Source organism: Oncorhynchus clarkii, unplaced genomic scaffold, assembly GCF_045791955.1.
Source record: "Oncorhynchus clarkii lewisi isolate Uvic-CL-2024 unplaced genomic scaffold, UVic_Ocla_1.0 unplaced_contig_3709_pilon_pilon, whole genome shotgun sequence".
Classification (NCBI taxonomy): Eukaryota; Metazoa; Chordata; class Actinopteri; order Salmoniformes; family Salmonidae; genus Oncorhynchus; species Oncorhynchus clarkii.
Genome location: NW_027261024.1, coordinates 1 through 19,519, shown reverse-complemented (window position 1 = coordinate 19,519; position 19,519 = coordinate 1). Strand labels below are relative to the sequence as shown.

Here is a 19,519-nt window from a genome sequence, read left to right as displayed (position 1 = left end):
CAGAGAGGTGCGGGGGGCTGCCTTAATCGACATCTTCGGCGCCAGGGAACAGTGGGTTAACTTCTTTGCTCAGGGGTAGAACGACAGATTTTTACCTTGTCACCTTTCGTTTACTGGCCCAACGCTCTAACCATAAGGCTACCTGCCGCCCCACATTACTAGACTCATTAGTGCGCTTTGATCTTTGGCTCAGTGCTAATGTAACAATTAGACCTGGTACATCGCTCTCTCTCTCTGCTCTGTTTGATCTCTCTCTTTCTCTCTCTCTCTGCTCTATTTGATCTCTCTCTTTCTCTCTCTCTGCTCTATTTGATCTCTCTTTCTTTCTCTCTCTGCTCTATTTGATCTCTCTTTCTCTCCCTTTCTCTCTGCTCTATTTGATCTCTCTCTTTCTCTTTCTCTCTCTCTGCTCTATTTTATCTCTCTCTTTCTCTTTCTCTCTGCTCTATTTGAGCTCTCTCGTTCTCTCTCTGCTCTATTTGATCTCTCTCTTTCACTCTCTCTCTCTGCTCTATTTGCTCTTTCTCTTCTCTCTTTCTCTTCTCTCTTTCACTCTCTTTCTCTCTCTCTCTCCTTTGAGACAGGCTGATGTTTTTCATGATGAATGTATTCACATCATTCTCTGGCCTGTGTCCCGTTGGGTCATTACAGAGAGTCCTGTGGTAATGGTTATTTGGTTATTGACTTACAGAGACATTAAGAACAGCGACGCAGTCTGCACTCTCTCCAATCAGAGCCCAGTTGCTGAGACATCTTTATTAGGCTTACTGGTTTTATATCTGCAAAATACTGCCACACCCCTCATGCTCCTCTCTGACCACTTACATTCACATTATTCTACAGTGGGACATCAGTGGTATCATCTGACCACTTACATTCACATGATTCTACAGTGGGACATCATGGTATCACCTGACCACTTACATTCACATTATTCTACAGTGGGACATCATGGTATCATCTGACCACTTACATTCACATTATTCTACAGTGGGACATCATGGTATCATCTGACCACTTACATTCACATTATTCTACAGTGGGACATCAGTGGTATCATCTGACCACTTACATTCACATTATTCTACAGTGGGACATCAGTGGTATCATCTGACCACTTACATTCACATTATTCTACAGTGGGACATCAGTGGTATCATCTGACCACTTACATTCACATTATTCTACAGTGGGACATCATGGTATCATCTGACCACTTACATTCACATTATTCTACAGTGGGACATCATGGTATCATCTGACCACTTACATTCACATTATTCTACAGTGGGACATCAGTGGTATCACCTGACCACTTACATTCACATTATTCTACAGTGGGACATCAGTGGTATCATCTGACCACTTACATTCACATTATTCTACAGTGGGACATCATGGTATCATCTGACCACTTACATTCACATTATTCTACAGTGGGACATCATGGTATCATCTGACCACTTACATTCACATTATTCTACAGTGGGACATCATGGTATCACCTGACCACTTACATTCACATTATTCTACAGTGGGACATCAGTGGTATCATCTGACCACTTACATTCACATTATTCTACAGTGGGACATCAGTGGTATCATCTGACCACTTACATTCACATTATTCTACAGTGGGACATCATGGTATCACCTGACCACTTACATTCACATTATTCTACAGTGGGACATCAGTGGTATCACCTGACCACTTACATTCACATTATTCTACAGTGGGACATCAGTGGTATCATGGTATCTGACCACTTACATTCACATTATTCTACAGTGGGACATCATGGTATCACCTGACCACTTACATTCACATTATTCTACAGTGGGACATCATGGTATCACCTGACCACTTACATTCACATTATTCTACAGTGGGACATCATGGTATCACCTGACCACTTACATTCACATTATTCTACAGTGGGACATCATGGTATCACCTGACCACTTACATTCACATTATTCTACAGTGGGACATCAGTGGTATCATCTGACCACTTACATTCACATTATTCTACAGTGGGACATCAGTGGTATCATCTGACCACTTACATTCACATTATTCTACAGTGGGACATCAGTGGTATCATCTGACCACTTACATTCACATTATTCTACAGTGGGACATCAGTGGTATCACCTGACCACTTACATTCACATTATTCTACAGTGGGACATCATGGTATCACCTGACCACTTACATTCACATTATTCTACAGTGGGACATCAGTGGTATCACCTGACCACTTACATTCACATTATTCTACAGTGGGACATCAGTGGTATCATCTGACCACTTACATTCACATTATTCTACAGTGGGACATCAGTGGTATCACCTGACCACTTACATTCACATTATTCTACAGTGGGACATCAGTGGTATCATACCACTTACATTCACATTATTCTACAGTGGGACATCAGTGGTATCACCTGACCACTTACATTCACATTATTCTAAATTGGGACATCATGGTATCATCTGACCACTTACATTCACATTATTCTACAGTGGGACATCATGGTATCACCTGACCACTTACATTCACATTATTCTACAGTGGGACATCATGGTATCATCTGACCACTTACATTCACATTATTCTACAGTGGGACATCAGTGGTATCACCTGACAACTTACATTCACATTATTATACAGTGGGACATCAGTGGTATCATCTGACCACTTACATTCACATTATTCTACAGTGGGACATCATGGTATCACCTGACCACTTACATTCACATTATTCTACAGTGGGACATCAGTGGTATCATCTGACCACTTACATTCACATTATTCTACAGTGGGACATCATGGTATCACCTGACCACTTACATTCACATTATTCTACATTGGGACATTATGGTATCACCTGACCACTTACATTCACATTATTCTACAGTGGGACATCATGGTATCACCTGACCACTTACATTCACATTATTCTACAGTGGGACATCATGGTATCATCTGACCACTTACATTCACATTATTCTACAGTGGGACATCAGTGGTATCATCTGACCACTTACATTCACATTATTCTACAGTGGGACATCAGTGGTATCATCTGACCACTTACATTCACATTATTCTACAGTGGGACATCAGTGGTATCATCTGACCACTTACATTCACATTATTCTACAGTGGGACATCATGGTATCACCTGACCACTTACATTCACATTATTCTACAGTGGGACATCAGTGGTATCATCTGACCACTTACATTCACATTATTCTACAGTGGGACATCATGGTATCACCTGACCACTTACATTCACATTATTCTACAGTGGGACATCAGTGGTATCACCTGACCACATACATTCACATTATTCTACAGTGGGACATCAGTGGTATCATCTGACCACTTACATTCACATTATTCTACAGTGGGACATCATGGTATCATCTGACCACTTACATTCACATTATTCTACAGTGGGACATCATGGTATCATCTGACCACTTACATTCACATTATTCTACAGTGGGACATCATGGTATCAACTGACCACTTACATTCACATTATTCTACAGTGGGACATCAGTGGTATCACCTGACCACTTACATTCACATTATTCTACAGTGGGACATCAGTGGTATCATCTGACCACTTACATTCACATTATTCTACAGTGGGACATCATGGTATCACCTGACCACTTACATTCACATTATTCTACAGTGGGACATCAGTGGTATCATCTGACCACTTACATTCACATTATTCTACAGTGGGACATCATGGTATCACCTGACCACTTACATTCACATTATTCTACAGTGGGACATCAGTGGTATCACCTGACCACTTACATTCACAGTATTCTACAGTGGGACATCAGTGGTATCATCTGACCACTTACATTCACATTATTCTACAGTGGGACATCATGGTATCACCTGACCACTTACATTCACAGTATTCTACAGTGGGACATCAGTGGTATCATCTGACCACTTACATTCACATTATTCTACAGTGGGACATCATGGTATCACCTGACCACTTACATTCACATTATTCTACAGTGGGACATCATGGTATCATCTGACCACTTACATTCACATTATTCTACAGTGGGACATCAGTGGTATCATCTGACCACTTACATTCACATTATTCTACAGTGGGACATCATGGTATCACCTGACCACTTACATTCACATTATTCTACAGTGGGACATCAGTGGTATCACCTGATCACTTACATTCACATTATTCTACAGTGGGACATCAGTGGTATCATCTGACCACTTACATTCACATTATTCTACAGTGGGACATCAGTGGTATCACCTGACCACTTACATTCACATTATTCTACAGTGGGACATCAGTGGTATCATCTGACCACTTACATTCACATTATTCTACAGTGGGACATCATGGTATCATCTGACCACTTACATTCACATTATTCTACAGTGGGACATCATGGTATCATCTGACCACTTACATTCACATTATTCTACAGTGGGACATCATGGTATCAACTGACCACTTACATTCACATTATTCTACAGTGGGACATCAGTGGTATCACCTGACCACTTACATTAACATTATTCTACAGTGGGACATCATGGTATCACCTGACCACTTACATTCACATTATTCTACAGTGGGACATCATGGTATCACCTGACCACTTACATTCACATTATTCTACAGTGGGACATCAGTGGTATCATCTGACCACTTACATTCACATTATTCTACAGTGGGACATCAGTGGTATCATCTGACTACTTACATTTACATTGTTCTACAGTGGGACATCAGTGGTATCATCTGACCACTTACATTCACATTATTCTACAGTGGGACATCATGGTATCATCTGACCACTTACATTCACATTATTCTACAGTGGGACATCATGGTATCATCTGACCACTTACATTCACATTATTCTACAGTGGGACATCATGGTATCATCTGACCACTTACATTCACATTATTCTACAGTGGGACATCATGGTATCACCTGACCACTTACATTCACATTATTCTACAGTGGGACATCATGGTATCACCTGACCACTTACATTCACATTATTCTACATTGGGACATCATGGTATCACCTGACCACTTACATTCACATTATTCTACAGTGGGACATCATGGTATCACCTGACCACTTACATTCACATTATTCTACAGTGGGACATCATGGTATCACCTGACCACTTACATTCACATTATTCTACAGTGGGACATCATGGTATCACCTGACCACTTACATTCACATTATTCTACAGTGGGACATCATGGTATCACCTGACCACTTACATTCACATTATTCTACAGTGGGACATCATGGTATCACTTCACTATTATTAGTGTATGTACAAGGTACATTACACAAGTCACATGCAGACCTCAAATAGTGAGAAGTGTCACGGAATGTACCTGATCAGGGCCGGACTACCACATTTGGGCCCCGGGGCACCTACCTCTATTTTTTTTAGTAAAACATATTTTGGGGGCGATAACAGCTAACTTCCTGCATTTCAACACATTTTATCATGGGGCAGAGAGAAATAATATGTCATACCATTCTTCACATTTTGCCATTAGGCTGAGAGAAAATGATGCGGTTTTAAAGCTAATTTCCTGCAACTCTACAAGGGTTGTGGGCCCCCTGGAGGTTTGGGCCCCCAGGGCACATGCCTTACGTGCCCGTTTGATTGTGGACCTGATAACAACATCCACTTGCCAAACATCTCTGGCTCCCTCTCAGAACCCAAAGATATCAACTTGACGCAACAAGCACATGGTCAGATATATATTTGGGCTTCTGGCTGTTCAACATGACACTTTGGACCTGGTTGGATGTTTAATCTAAACATTTTTTTTATCATTATTACATTATTGATATTCAGTTAATGAATCATATTTATATGGTTATATTGATTGGAAATATGTTATCAATTCATAGAAGAAAGATATTTTTTGGACTGTTATGAATGTACAAAGTTAAAGGGCCTTAGGTTCAGAGAGAAAGCGAGAGAGAGATAGAGAGTGTGAGAGAGATGCAGAAAGGCTAAAGAAGGGGTGTCAAACAATGGCGCTGAACAAAATATAAATGCAACAAGTGTTGGTTTCATGAGCTGAAATGAAAGATCCCAGAAATGTTCCATATGTCAGCCCCGTGTCAGCCTAGTGGTTACAGTGATGGGCCAGTAATTGAAAGGTTGCTGGATCGAATCCCTGAGCTGACAAAGTACAAATCTGTACTTTTGTCCCTGAACAAGGCTGTTCCCTGGTTGTTCTTTGACATGCCTAGTAAAATATTTTTTTGAAATTACTGTCCGAACTTTTGACTGGTACTGTATATATATATATAATATATGTTTCATTGAAATATTGAAATGACTAAAACCAAATCGAAACTGTAGAAATATATAAATTGTTTGTGGGAAACCTACGGGTGTTTCGGTTTTAGGCTATGAAAGACAACCAGACAACCAGGCCAAATTCTCGCATTTTCTCGCGTTGGTGGAGGCCTGGAGCGTCACTCATTTTAAATTGCGCAGTGTTAGCGGAGGCGCATCTCTCGATTGAATTAGCTTTCTCTGCAAACCGACGAATATGGCAGATATTGTCCAGGAAATTATTGAACCCATTGAGGCTGAGACAGAGGGAACATCTCAGGATGGCACGAATGGCCTGAAAATGTAACTAAAATATCGTATTTTTCTGACAATCTGTGCTGCACTCACAGGCAAGATGGAGGCTAGCTAACGTTAGCCTAGCATTAAAGCTAGCATCAAACTAGCCATGGCTTGCTACCTAGTTGCTACTTTGCTTGCTTGCTAGCTAACTTGTTGGTTATCGTCGTCTTCGTTGATCGTCAAATTTGTTTTTAGATTTGTGTAATATATCGTTATTTTACTAGGTAGTTATGCAGATAACCACATTAGTTTTATCCATCCAACCATGTGTAGCTAGCTAACGTTAGTGCGTTTAACTCATAGAATTATCATACTAGAGCGTACATGAACCGTTTGGCGGATAAAGGTCAGCCATTTTGGGCAGGGAGTTGGTCAACCAGTTTGCCAGTACTGTGAAAAGACTGTAAATAATGAATTTGAGAAATGTATCCTTACTGTATGTTAGCCAGCTTTAGAGGAATGATTCCATATTTTTTTGTAATGCCAACATTCCATTCAGACAATGCAGTCAATCCACAGCCATAATCTGGTTGAAATCAGTTGATGATGGGATTTAAACAAATTATCAATGCAACAAGTAACGTTACTAATATTGCTGTCCAAGAAAACAAACATTTAGACATTAAGGTCTGTTTTGTGTGTGTGTGTATATTATATATACTATTTTAATTAGTCTCTTTATACAGAACATTTGTATAAAACTAATATGAACTGTATAATATATGGCAATATTTTTAGTTTGACAATTATATTACAGCATTTCTGATATGTCACATGCCTTTTCTTTTACTATATAAAGTAAAATCTGGATTATACCTCGACTGCCATCCATTCCTATTAGACTGGTTTGGATTTCTCCCTGACCAATATGGCTGCAATTTTCATCCCATTGTGGGACTTTGAAGGTGTATAACATGGCCCCTCGGTAATTTAATAGGATTTATATGGTTTAGGTGCACAGTCCCTTAATGTAGATTTAGCTAGCGAACAGTTAGTTAGCCAACAACAGACAGTTGGTAGTAATGTATTGCCCGTGTAGAGCCGACAGTTTGTAGTTGAATCAAGAGTTGCCTACAGTAACTTTCCTCTCCTCTCTGTGAAAAGTTGACTTTGTAGCTAACTAGCCGTTTGTGTCTATAAACCCATGTTACTTAAGGGAGATTGAAGTTACATAAATTTATGTGCACATGGGTGAAATGACCATGCCATGTAGGTTTAGGTAACATTACCTATAACAGACAAGCTAGCTGCATCCATTAATACTGTCCTCTTCTGTTTTCTTCAGAGAGCCGGAAGAAGACGAGGTTCTTGGTGAAGATGTCCCTGCAGAAGAAGAGGACCTAGGCCTGGGTGATGATGAGGTCCTTGGAGATGAGGTCCTTGGTGATGATGATACCCCTCTCGATGGTGACCCTATCGATGACGCTCCTATCAATGATGCCGAAACCCTTGCAGATGACCCTAATGATTCCCCTGCAACCGCCCCAACCCAAAATACTAAGTCTGAGCTCAAAGAAAAGATGTCCGGAGGAGGCCGCAAAGGGAACCGCTTCCACCCCTACAAAGAGAAGCAGGTCACTGGAGACAAGAAGGGCGGAGGAGGGGGTCACAGGAACCGTGTGTTCATTAGCAATATCCCCTATGACACGAAGTGGCAGGCTATTAAAGATCTGATGAGAGAGAAAGGTAATCCATCCACACACAGGGCCATGCTTCTTCTCCCTATAGAGATGAGCCCTATTCTTTCCAGCTCAACAGGAGCTTTCTCAGTCCTCTTTGTGACCAGAACATAGACCTAGCCATATCTTCTCGTAGTTCCTTCTTTTGAGGCAACATGTTATTGTATTGCAGATATTATTAAGTCAGTAGAATAGACATTTCTGGATTTTTCATTTTTTACTCCTTGGTGGACACCAATTTAGCTTGGATTGAATTGAAATGTCTGTGCTTGTTAAAGTTGTTATGTAGTTAGCTACTATTGGTTTTATGATATTGACTTACAGCTCCAAAATGTAACCTCAGACAATTAGTAGTATTGACTACTTGATTCCGTTGAACCTGTGTTAAGGTGACAAATTATTGTTTTGTATGAATGAAACCATTGTCTCTCTGTGCACTGAACTATTGGGTCTTTAGCTCTTCACAAATACTTTTTTCAAGGTGAAAAGGACACCTTTTAAACTGTAGTGACTTCTTGCTATGTTGACAGGAACCGTGTTGACCAAACTGTTCTTCTATACTGAAGTGTGATCTGAATTCCCAGGTTGACAGTAGTTGACTGACTGTGTGTCTGTCTCAGTCGAGCCCAGGAAGGCATTGGAAGGGGTTGTGTGGTGACTATTGGTCTGGGCTCACTGTTGACCAATCATGGGGAAGCATCGTAACGGCATAACCAAGGCAACGGCCTGCCCTGGAGCGAGAGTGGTGGTTCAACAGTCGACTGGTGATTTTAAATGCCTTTTGTTCTCTTGGTATTTTTCCTTTGTATGTCTCATGAAGTTGGTGAGGTTACATACGTGGAGCTCTTTAAGGATGCTGAAGGAAAGTCAAGGGTAAGTGATGTGGACCAACTCACTGCACGAGGTTTTAAATGCCCTCCACTGCAGTATATCTTTATTTACCAAGTGTTCTGTAAGGCACTGATCCAAGGGGTTATCCATGTATGTCTATGGGATGATATGTTGGTGGCTGTTAGCTAGAGCCTGTTATAGCCTAGTTGGCTGTAGAGTGATGGAGGATGTCTTCTTGTTGATTCTGGAACACTAACTTGAATTCATCTGAAACTTAGTACACCTTTGTTTTTAAGTTGTTGTAGTCTTCTCAATTGGTGTCAAAGTTTGGCAGTTGACCATTTCTCAAATGGATTTTGATGTCTTATTGATTGACAATTTTACTTTTCGGTCTTCAAATTGTTACCTTTTTATTTGGATCAATGGCACAATTATCTCTTCATGAACAAACTAATTATTTCTAAAATATTGTAGATTTTGTATAAAGTAACTTTCTTCTTTCTCCAGCGGCTCACAGTAAAATCTCACCATCGTTTATTCATCTGTAATATTATGATGCAGCCAGGAATTTGCAAACAAGGTTGTGAATGTATTCAATTCAGCCATTTAATGTAATATGTAGTTTGAGAAACGGACTGTTTAGTATATACTCCTAAACAAACGTAGACACAGAACGGACATATTTGTAAGTATATCCTGAGTTCTTTTTATTCCACTGAAGACGGTAAGGGTACCTACCATGTCTCTACTGGGAACAAAAAAAACAAGTCTATAGCAAACCAAGTCAATGTCTTTTAAATTCACTTAACTTTTTACCTTGGATACAAGCAAAACACACTCCCCACATCAAGGCCTGTTAGCTGGCCCTTCAAGATGGATTCTGTAATCCACTGATAGCATGATGTCAAATGTGTAATAATGATGTTAACTGTTGTCAGTCTAATCACTGTCTTTGTTCATTCCCTCTGTTATGGATCTGTGTCTCTGGAACCCCTGGTGTTATCTGTACAGGGATGTGGGTAAGGAACCAAACTTTACCTGTCTAACTATGCAACGTGGTCTCAGTACATTTCGTATGATCCTGTACGTAAATCTGACACACTCCCTTTAATATGATGTTTTACATTTCGTATGGTATGTGTTCATTTCATATGAAATGTTAGTTACAATTTTCATATGTTATAAATTGCCGTTTATATTATGTTACGTATTGCAATTTGTACAATATGTTACAAATTTGCAATGTGTATATGTTACTAATTCCAATTTGTGGCCAATGCTAGCTAGGTGGCTAACATTAGCTAGGTTAAGGGTTAGGTTAACCTCTCTGGGATATGTAGGACGCTAGCCTCCCACCTGGCCAAAATCCAGTGAAAATGCAGTGCCAAATTCAAATAAATTACTATAAAAATTAAACTTCCATGAAATCACACATTCAATATACCAAATTAAAGCTACTCTTGTTGTGAATCCAGCCAACGTGTCAGATTTCAAAAATACTTTACGGCGAAAGCAAACAATGCTATTATCTGAGGACAGCACCCCAGTAAACAAAGACAGACAAGCATTTTTCAACCATCCAGGTGCGACACAAAACACAGAAATAATGATATAATTCATGCCTTACCTTAGACGAGCTTCTTCTGTTGGCACTCCAATATGTCCCATAAACATCACAAATGGTCCTTTTGTTCAATTAATTCCGTCGATATATATCCAAAATGTCCATTTATTTGGCACGTTTGATCCGGTTCCAACTCGCTCAATATGAATATGACTACAAAAGTTACCTGTAAGCTTTGTCCAAACATTTCAAACTATTTTTGTAATACAACTTTAGGTATTTTTTTACGTATAAAATTGAAGATGGGATGGTCTGTGTTCAATACCGGAGGAAAACAAAGTGTAGCTAGCTTTCAGGTCACGCGCCTCTAACAAAGAGTACACTTCCCTCATTCTGAACAGTGTTACTTCTTCATTTCTCAAAGGAAAAACCTCAACCAATATCTACAGACTGACATCCGGTGGAAGCGATAGGAACTGCAGGAAGGTCCCTTAGAAATCTGGATTCCCAATGAAAACCCATTGAAAAGAGTGACCTCAAAAACCAAAAGAAATCTGAATGATTTGTCCTCGGGGTTTCGCTTGCCAAATAAGTTCTGTTATAGTCACATACATGATTCTAACAGTTTTAGAAACTTCTGTGTTTTCTATCCAAATCTATAATAATATGCGTATCTTAGCTTCTGAGTGTGGGTGGCAGGCAGTTTAATTTGGGCACGCATTTCATCCAAAATTCCGAATGCTGCCCCCTATCCTAGAGAAGTTAACGGGTTAGGTTTAGCTAACATGCTAAGTAGCTAAAAAGTAGTAAGTAGTTGCTAAAGTTGTCCTTGAGATTCGAACATGCAACCTTTGGGTTGCTAGACGTTATATATCCACCCCAACCAACCACCATTTAGTTTTTTGCCTTAAGTAAACTTCTGTTTCATGTAAAAAGTGTCAAGTCATACTCATTTCAGTGTCCTGGATTTACTTATATGTTAAGTCTAGTCTGAGACCAGGCGGACACGGGGTGCTTCTCAAATGACACACTATTCCTAGGGCCCTATACAATCTGTATGAATTATATTGCGTGACTCCGTTTTGCTTCTCCCCAAATTCCGTTTTCTCCGTTTTTGTTTTGCTCAATGCTTAAACCACCTCAGGAGGCCAATTTTGAGGCCTGGGGAAAACACTTCAATGTCAATTATTTTGGTATACACAGCACCTAGCAATTGGCTTTTATTTTGCTTTGTTTTTGTAGTGTATGTGACGGTAGTGTTTGCCAAACAGATACCCACTGGATTTATGCAAATAATTATAGTAGTGAACATTTAGTGTAGAAGGTTTTTGGGTGAGCCTTTCCATATACCAGAAGAGTTTATTAGCATTGTCGCAAACGGCTACATAAAGGGGTAGCTGCACGCACAGGTGGGGGGAATTCTCGTTGCCTCTTCAGAAAGTTGCAGGAAATACAAATCATTGACTCATTCTGTTAATGTCTTATGATAAACTTGGGCAAATTAATACTTTTTTTTAGACATTTAGTTGATTCCCTACTAGGTTGGGGCGGCAGGTTAGCCTAGTGGTTAGAGCATTGGACTAGTAACCGGAAGGTTGCAAGTTCAAAACCCCTGAGCTGACAAGGTACAAATCTGTCGTTCTGCCCCTGAACAGGCAGTTAACCCACTGTTCCTAGGCCGTTATTGAAAATAAGAATTTGTTCTTAACTGACTTGCCTAGTTAAATAAAGGTAAAATAAATTTTAAATAAGTTCAATACATTTTTGAATTTTATTGTCTGGATTCTGTGGTACCGTCCTCGTGTAGGGCCCTATATTCTCCATTCAGTACACTAATTTTGACCAGAGTCACATGGGGCGGCTAATAGGGTTCTGGTCAAAAGTAGTGTACATGGGGAATCGGGTCTATTTCAGACACACCTTAATTTCATGAGGCATTGTTATGCATGTCTTCATCCACTGACTGTCTGTCCTGCAGTGTTGTGGAGTTCAAAGATGAGGAGTTTGTGAAGAAGGCCATAGAAGTCATGAACAAATATGATCTGAATGGAAGACCCCTCAATATCATGGCGGTAAGGACCTGTTCACACTCTAGGCACCACACAGTGATGAGAGATTAAATTTAGTGGTGTGCTAAATCTGCACTTTAATCCAGCCTGCTGGAAATGTGGTTACATTAACATGGTTTGTAACTGTAATCACTGAGAACTAGGCCTAGTTAACGTCAAAGTTTAGAGTTGTATTATAGGTCAGAGGTCAAAGGATGGGGCCATAGGTGTTTAACCCCTTGTTTCCCTGCTCCAGAACCCTGATGTGGACGGCTAAAGCTCAAGAGTTGAAGTAATAGGTCAAAGTTTAGGGGTTATCTGTTTCCCTCTTTCAGGATCCTGATGGTGAGCGTGCTCGGCGTGTGCTGCAGCGTACAGGGGGGATGTACCCTGGAGGGGGAGGCAGGGGGCAGGAGGGGGGACCGGGTGGTGTAGGTGTACCCCCTTCCATCGCTAACAACCCCAACGTCCCCCATGAAGTCATCAGCTCTCTACGGGTCGGACGCCTAGGGACTACTGTGTTCGTAGCCAACGTGAGGACAAGCATACACACTATACTCTCTGATGTCTGTCTCACTTCTCTGTGCCTTTGTCTCTGACCATCTCCCCTCACTAGATTTATATCTGCTGTATTGAAGTACCAAGTTAACCTACCAATATTCCGGTTTACCAATTGAAGACAACTTGAGTGGTGCACTCTAAATCTCAAGTCCAACTATGTCTTCCTAGAACTTGAAGTTCCATGTTGACCATGTTAGTTTCACTGTTCTCTATGCTATTGCTAACTCTGTCGTCTCCTGTCTGTTTAGATGTGTTGTGTGGTAAGTTGTTTCTATGCTAACCCGGTCCCTCCCCTCTGCGGTCTCCTCCCAGCTGGACTTCAAGGTGGGCTGGAAGAAGCTGAAAGAGGTGTTTGGTATGGCAGGAACAGTGAAGAGGGCTGACGTGAAGGAGGATAAGGATGGGAAGAGCAGAGGGATGGGGACTGTTACCTTCGAACAGGCCCTGGAGGCTGTACAGGCTATCTGTATCCTTTATATACTACCACAGAACACACCCACCTTCCAACAGGCTGCAGATTCTATCTGTATCTTTATATATTATATACTACCACAGAACACACCCACCTTCCAACAGGCTGCAGATTACATCTGTATCTTTATATATTATATACTACCACAGAACACACCCACCTTCCAACAGGCTGCAGATTCTATCTGTATCTTTATATATTATATACTACCACAGAACACACCCACCTTCCAACAGGCTGCAGATTCTATCTGTATCTTTATATATTATATACTACCACAGAACACACCCACCTTCCAACAGGCTGCAGATTACATCTGTATCTTTATATATTATATACTACGTTTCACTGTTAGTTTAGGAAGCATGTGACAATTTTATTGGCATTCTTAACTCTGTTCTCTAGCCATGTTCAACGGCCAAATGCTGTTTGACAGACAGATGCATGTTAAGATGGTACGTGTGCTTTGTTATTTGCATGTTTCTGATTTCACTGTAACACTGTACACAGTTAATGTGTGTGGAAGGTCATAGAGGTCATTGGGGTGGCAGGTAGCCTAGTGGTTTGAGCGTTGGACTTGTAACCGAAAGGTTGCAAGATCGAATCCCCAAACTGACACGGTAAAAATCTGTCATTCTGCCCCTGAACAAGGCAGTTAACCCACTGTTCCCCAGTAGGCCGTCATTGAAAATATGAATGAGTTCTTACCTGACTTGCCTAGTTAAATAAAATAGAGGCTGTTACATGTTGGTGTGGTAATATGTTGTGTGAGAACCACCTCTTGATATGTTGTTTCTGTGTGTTTCAGGATGACAAGTCTATGCCAGCTGATGATTTCCACCCGGTGGAGAAAGCTCCTCAGTTACCACGTGAGTACACATCCTGTCCCTTTCTGACATCCTGTCCCTTTCTCTAGAAAACACCTACATGTTAGAATGACTTCAGCATTATCTCTATCAGAAATGGGTCGTGTTGTCAGCTAGTTGGCTCAGTGTTCTGTTCTCCAGTGAACCAAGGCATTACATAAGGGATGTTATGTTTGTGTGGTCAAACAAACTCCAACTCTGTGTCCTCTGTGTGTAGGGGGTCTGGGAGGTATTGGGATGGGCCTGGGACCAGGAGGACAACCTATCAATGCCAACCGGCTGAGTGGTGGAGGAGGAATGGGCAACATGGGCCCTGCAGGTTAGTACTGACCCCTAACCTTGCCATAGTACTCCAGCAAACACACTGTTACTATTTAACTTCTTGCCCCTACTTGAGACGCATATGTCCCAAGTAGGCACCTGGAAATGCAAATGCGCTACGCTAAATGCTAAATGTACTCGTTAAAACTCAAACCTTGATCAAAATTCACAAGCAGGGTATTAAATTAAAGCTACACTCGTTGTGAACCTAGCCAGCAAGTCAGATTTTTAAAATGCTTTTCGGCGAAAGCATCAGAAGCTATTATCTGATAGCATGCACCCCCCAAAATGCCAGCTCGACACGTAAACAACAGATTTTGCGATAGACGGCGCTACCCAAAACGCAGAAATAAAATATAAAACATTCATTACCTTAGACGAGCTTCTTTCTTGGCACTCCTATATGCCCCATAAACATCACTATTGGGTCTTTTTTTCGTTTAAATCGGTCCATATATACCCAAAATAGCTTTGTATAGAAGTAGTGTCATTCAGAAAAATTCATCGTTTTTAAACGCTGCGTAATTTTTTAAAATTAAAAAAGTCGACGATAAACTTTCACAAAACACTTCGAAATCCTTTTGTAATCCAACTTTAGGTATTAGTAAACGTTTATAATCTATCTAAATGATTACAGGGCGATGTCTCTTCAATAGGTCCTCACTTCAAAAACAATGCAATCTGATCTCTCCCTAAACTGCTTCCGGGTGAAGACTGGAAAACTTGGGGTCAGACAGATGGATTTTCCAACAATTAATTCGATTGAAAATTAGTACAATGGCGCCATCGTGCGGAATTTGTAGACGGTGCAGGCAAATTCCCATTAAATTCTGTTCTCCTTTAACAACTGGTGGAAGTGACTTATGGAAATTATTTTTTGCTTTCAGAGAGCAGTTTTTCTTGCGTTTTTCAATGAAACACACGCTCTGTTATAGTCACAGCCGTGATTTAACCAGTTTTATAAACTTCAGAGTGTTTTCTATCCACACATACTAATCATATGCATATACTATATTCCTGGCATGAGTAGCAGGACGCTGAAAAGTTGCGCGATTTTTAACAGAATGTTCAAAAAAGGAGGGGGTAGGATGAAGAGGTTAAACCACACACACAGACTGCAGGTCAATGGAGGAGCCAGTCGGTTCATAGTTATCGGTTGTGAAGAGTAGCTGTATGTTTTAAACCCTCTGTCTGTTGTTCCTGTACCTTCTCCAAGCACTTACATCACATACTGACTCCCGCACCCCCGACCACTGAAATGGGTGGAAATTGGTGGAAAGTTGTCTAGAGGTCATGTAGAATAAGCTTTAGTACAAAACAAATCCATGTGAGATGTGAAGTGTGTGATTCTGTCTGTCAGGTATGGAGGGGGGACCTGGGTATGGAGGGATGAGCAGACTAGGAGGTAAGGTCCTAGATAATAGATCTCTACTGATTCACTTTGTTACATGACTGGACAACACATGGGTTGTTGTGACTATCCATTAATATAATACTGTGTGTTTCCTGGAGGGTTTGGTGGCATGGACAGCATGGGGGGATTCGGAGCCAGAGACATGGGACGGATGGGAGGTAAGGGGACACATCTCGGGCTGGGAATTGCCAGGGACCTTACGATGCGATATTATACCGATACTTAGGTGCCAATACTACAGTGCCTTGCGAAAGTATTCGGTCGGCCCCCTTGAACTTTGCGACCTTTTGCCACATTTCAGGCTTCAAACATAAAGATATAAAACTGTATTTTTTTGTGAAGAATCAACAACAAGTGGGACACAATCATGAAGTGGAACGACATTTATTGGATATTTCAAACTTTTTTAACAAATCAAAAACGGAAAAATTGGGCATGCAAAATTATTCAGCCCCTTTACTTTCAGTGCAGCAAACTCTCTCCAGAAGTTCAGTGAGGATCTCTGAATGATCCAATGTTGACCTAAATGACTAATGATGATAAATACAATCCACCTGTGTGTAATCAAGTCTCCGTATAAATGCACCTGCACTGTGATAGTCTCAGAGATCCGTTAAAAGTGCAGAGAGCATCATGAAGAACAAGGAACACACCAGGCAGGTCCGAGATACTGTTGTGAAGAAGTTTAAAGCTGGATTTGGATACAAAAAGATTTCCCAAGCTTTAAACATCCCAAGGAGCACTGTGCAAGCGATAATATTGAAATGGAAGGAGTATCAGACCACTGCAAATCTACCAAGACCTGGCCGTCCCTCTAAACTTTCAGCTCATACAAGGAGAAGACTGATCAGAGATGCAGCCAAGAGGCCCATAATCGCTCTGGATGAACTGCAGAGATCTACAGCTGAGGTGGGAGACTGTCCATAGGACAACAATCAGTCGTATATTGCACAAATCTGGCCTTTATGGAAGAGTGGCAAGAAGAAAGACATTTCTTAAAGATATCCATAAAAAGTGTTGTTTAAAGTTTGCCACAAGCCACCTGGGAGACACCAAACATGTGGAAGAAGGTGCTCTGGTCAGATGAAACCAAAATTGAACTTTTTGGCAACAATGCAAAACGTTATGTTTAGCGTAAAAGCAACACAGCTCATCACACTGAACACACCATCCCCACTGTCAAACATGGTGGTGGCAGCATCATGGTTTGGGCCTGCTTTTCTTCAGCAGGGACATGGAAGATGATTAAAATTGATGGGAAGATGGATGGAGCCAAATACAGGACCATTCTGGAAGAACCTGATGGAGTCTGCAAAAGACCTGAGACTGGGACGGAGATTTGTCTTCCAACAAGACAATGATCCAAAACATAAAGCAAAATCTACAATGGAATGGTTCAAAAATAAACACATCCAGGTGTTAGAATGGCCAAGTCAAAGTCCAGACCTGAATCCAATCGAGAATCTGTGGAAAGAAGTGAAAACTGCTGTTCACAAATGCTCTCCATCCAACCTCACTGAGCTCGAGCTGTTTTGCAAGGAGGAATGGGAAAAAATGTCAGTCTCTCGATGTGCAAAACTGATAGAGACATACCCCAAGCGACTTACAGCTGTAATCGCAGCAAAAGGTGGCGCTACAAAGTATTAACTTAAGGGGGCTGAATAATTTTGCACGCCCAATATTTCAGTTTTTGATTTGTTAAAAAAGTTTGAAATATCCAATAAATGTCGTTCCACTTCATGATTGTGTCCCACTTGTTGTTGATTCTTCACAAAAAAATTGTTTTATATCTTTATGTTTGAAGCCTGAAATGTGGCAAAAGGTCGCAAAGTTCAAGGGGGCCGAATACTTTCGCAAGGCACTGTATCTTATGTAGATATCACAATTCTACATACAGTGGGGCAAAAAACTATTTAGTCAGCCACCAATTGTGCAAGTTCTCCCACTTAAAATGATGAGGCCTGTAATTTTCATCATAGGTACACTTCAACTATGACAGACAAAATTAGAAAAATCCAGAAAATCACATTGTAGGATTTTTAATGAATTTATTTGCAAATTATGGTGGAAAATAAGTATTTGTTCACCTACAAACAAGCAAGATTTCTGGCTCTCACAGACCTGTAACTTCTTCTTTAAGAAGAAGTCCTCCACTTGTTACCTGTAACCTCTTGGTGTTAGGGGGCAGTATTTACATTTTTTGGGGAAAAAAAATCCTGTTTTAAACGGGATATTTTGTCAGGAAAAGATGCTAGAATATGCATATAATTGACAGCTTTGGATAGAAAACACTAACGTTTCCAAAACTGTAAAGATATGAATGTGAAGAACAAACGGAGCTATTTCGCCTACAAAAATAATATTTTGGGAAAAAATGAACTTTGGCTGTCTACCTGGGAGTCTCGTGAGTGAAAACATCCGAAGTTCATCAAAGGTAAACGATTTAATTTGATTGCTTTTCTGATTTCCGTGACAAGGTTGCCTGCTGCTAGCAAGGCATAATGCTATGATAAACTTTCACATGCTTGTCTAGCGTTGGCTGTAGAGCATATTTTGAAAATCTGAGATGACCGTGTGATTAACAAAATGCTAAGCTGTGTTCCAATATATTTCACTTGTGATTTTCATGAATAGGAATATTTTCTAGGAAGATTTATGTCTGTTGCGTTATGCTAATTAGTGTCAGATGATGGCAACGGTCCTGTTCACGGGATGGGGTGTCACTACAGGTTAATGGCACCTGTTTGAACTTGTTATCCGTATAAAATACACCTGTCCACAACCTCAAACAGTCACACTCCAAACTCCACTATGGCCAAGACCAAAGAGCTGTCAAAGGACACCAGAAACAAAATTGTAGACCTGCACCAGGCTGGGAAGACTGAATCTGCAGTAGGTAAGCAGCTTGGTTTGAATAAATCAACTGTGGGAGCAATTATTAGGAAATGGAAGACATACAAGACCACTGATAATCTCCCTCGATCTGGGGCTCCACGCAAGATTTCATCCCGTGGGGTCAAAATGATCACAAGAATGGTGAGCAAATATC

General features: G+C 40.7%; 1 protein-coding gene across 1 annotated transcript; it reads left to right on the top strand.

Moving 5' to 3' along the window:
* Nucleotides 1–6,539: 6,539 nt before the first annotated feature.
* LOC139403844 (myelin expression factor 2-like) lies at nucleotides 6,540–16,628 on the top strand (the record flags this gene model as incomplete). The annotated part of the gene is made up of 12 exons (XM_071146998.1): nucleotides 6,540–6,717; nucleotides 8,000–8,400; nucleotides 9,214–9,266; nucleotides 10,236–10,243; nucleotides 12,767–12,860; nucleotides 13,172–13,369; nucleotides 13,710–13,863; nucleotides 14,275–14,324; nucleotides 14,678–14,738; nucleotides 14,953–15,054; nucleotides 16,417–16,462; nucleotides 16,552–16,628. Coding segments are annotated over exons 1-12 (1,330 nt in total), but the record flags the coding sequence as incomplete, so codon positions are not given.
* Nucleotides 16,629–19,519: the final 2,891 nt, after the last annotated feature.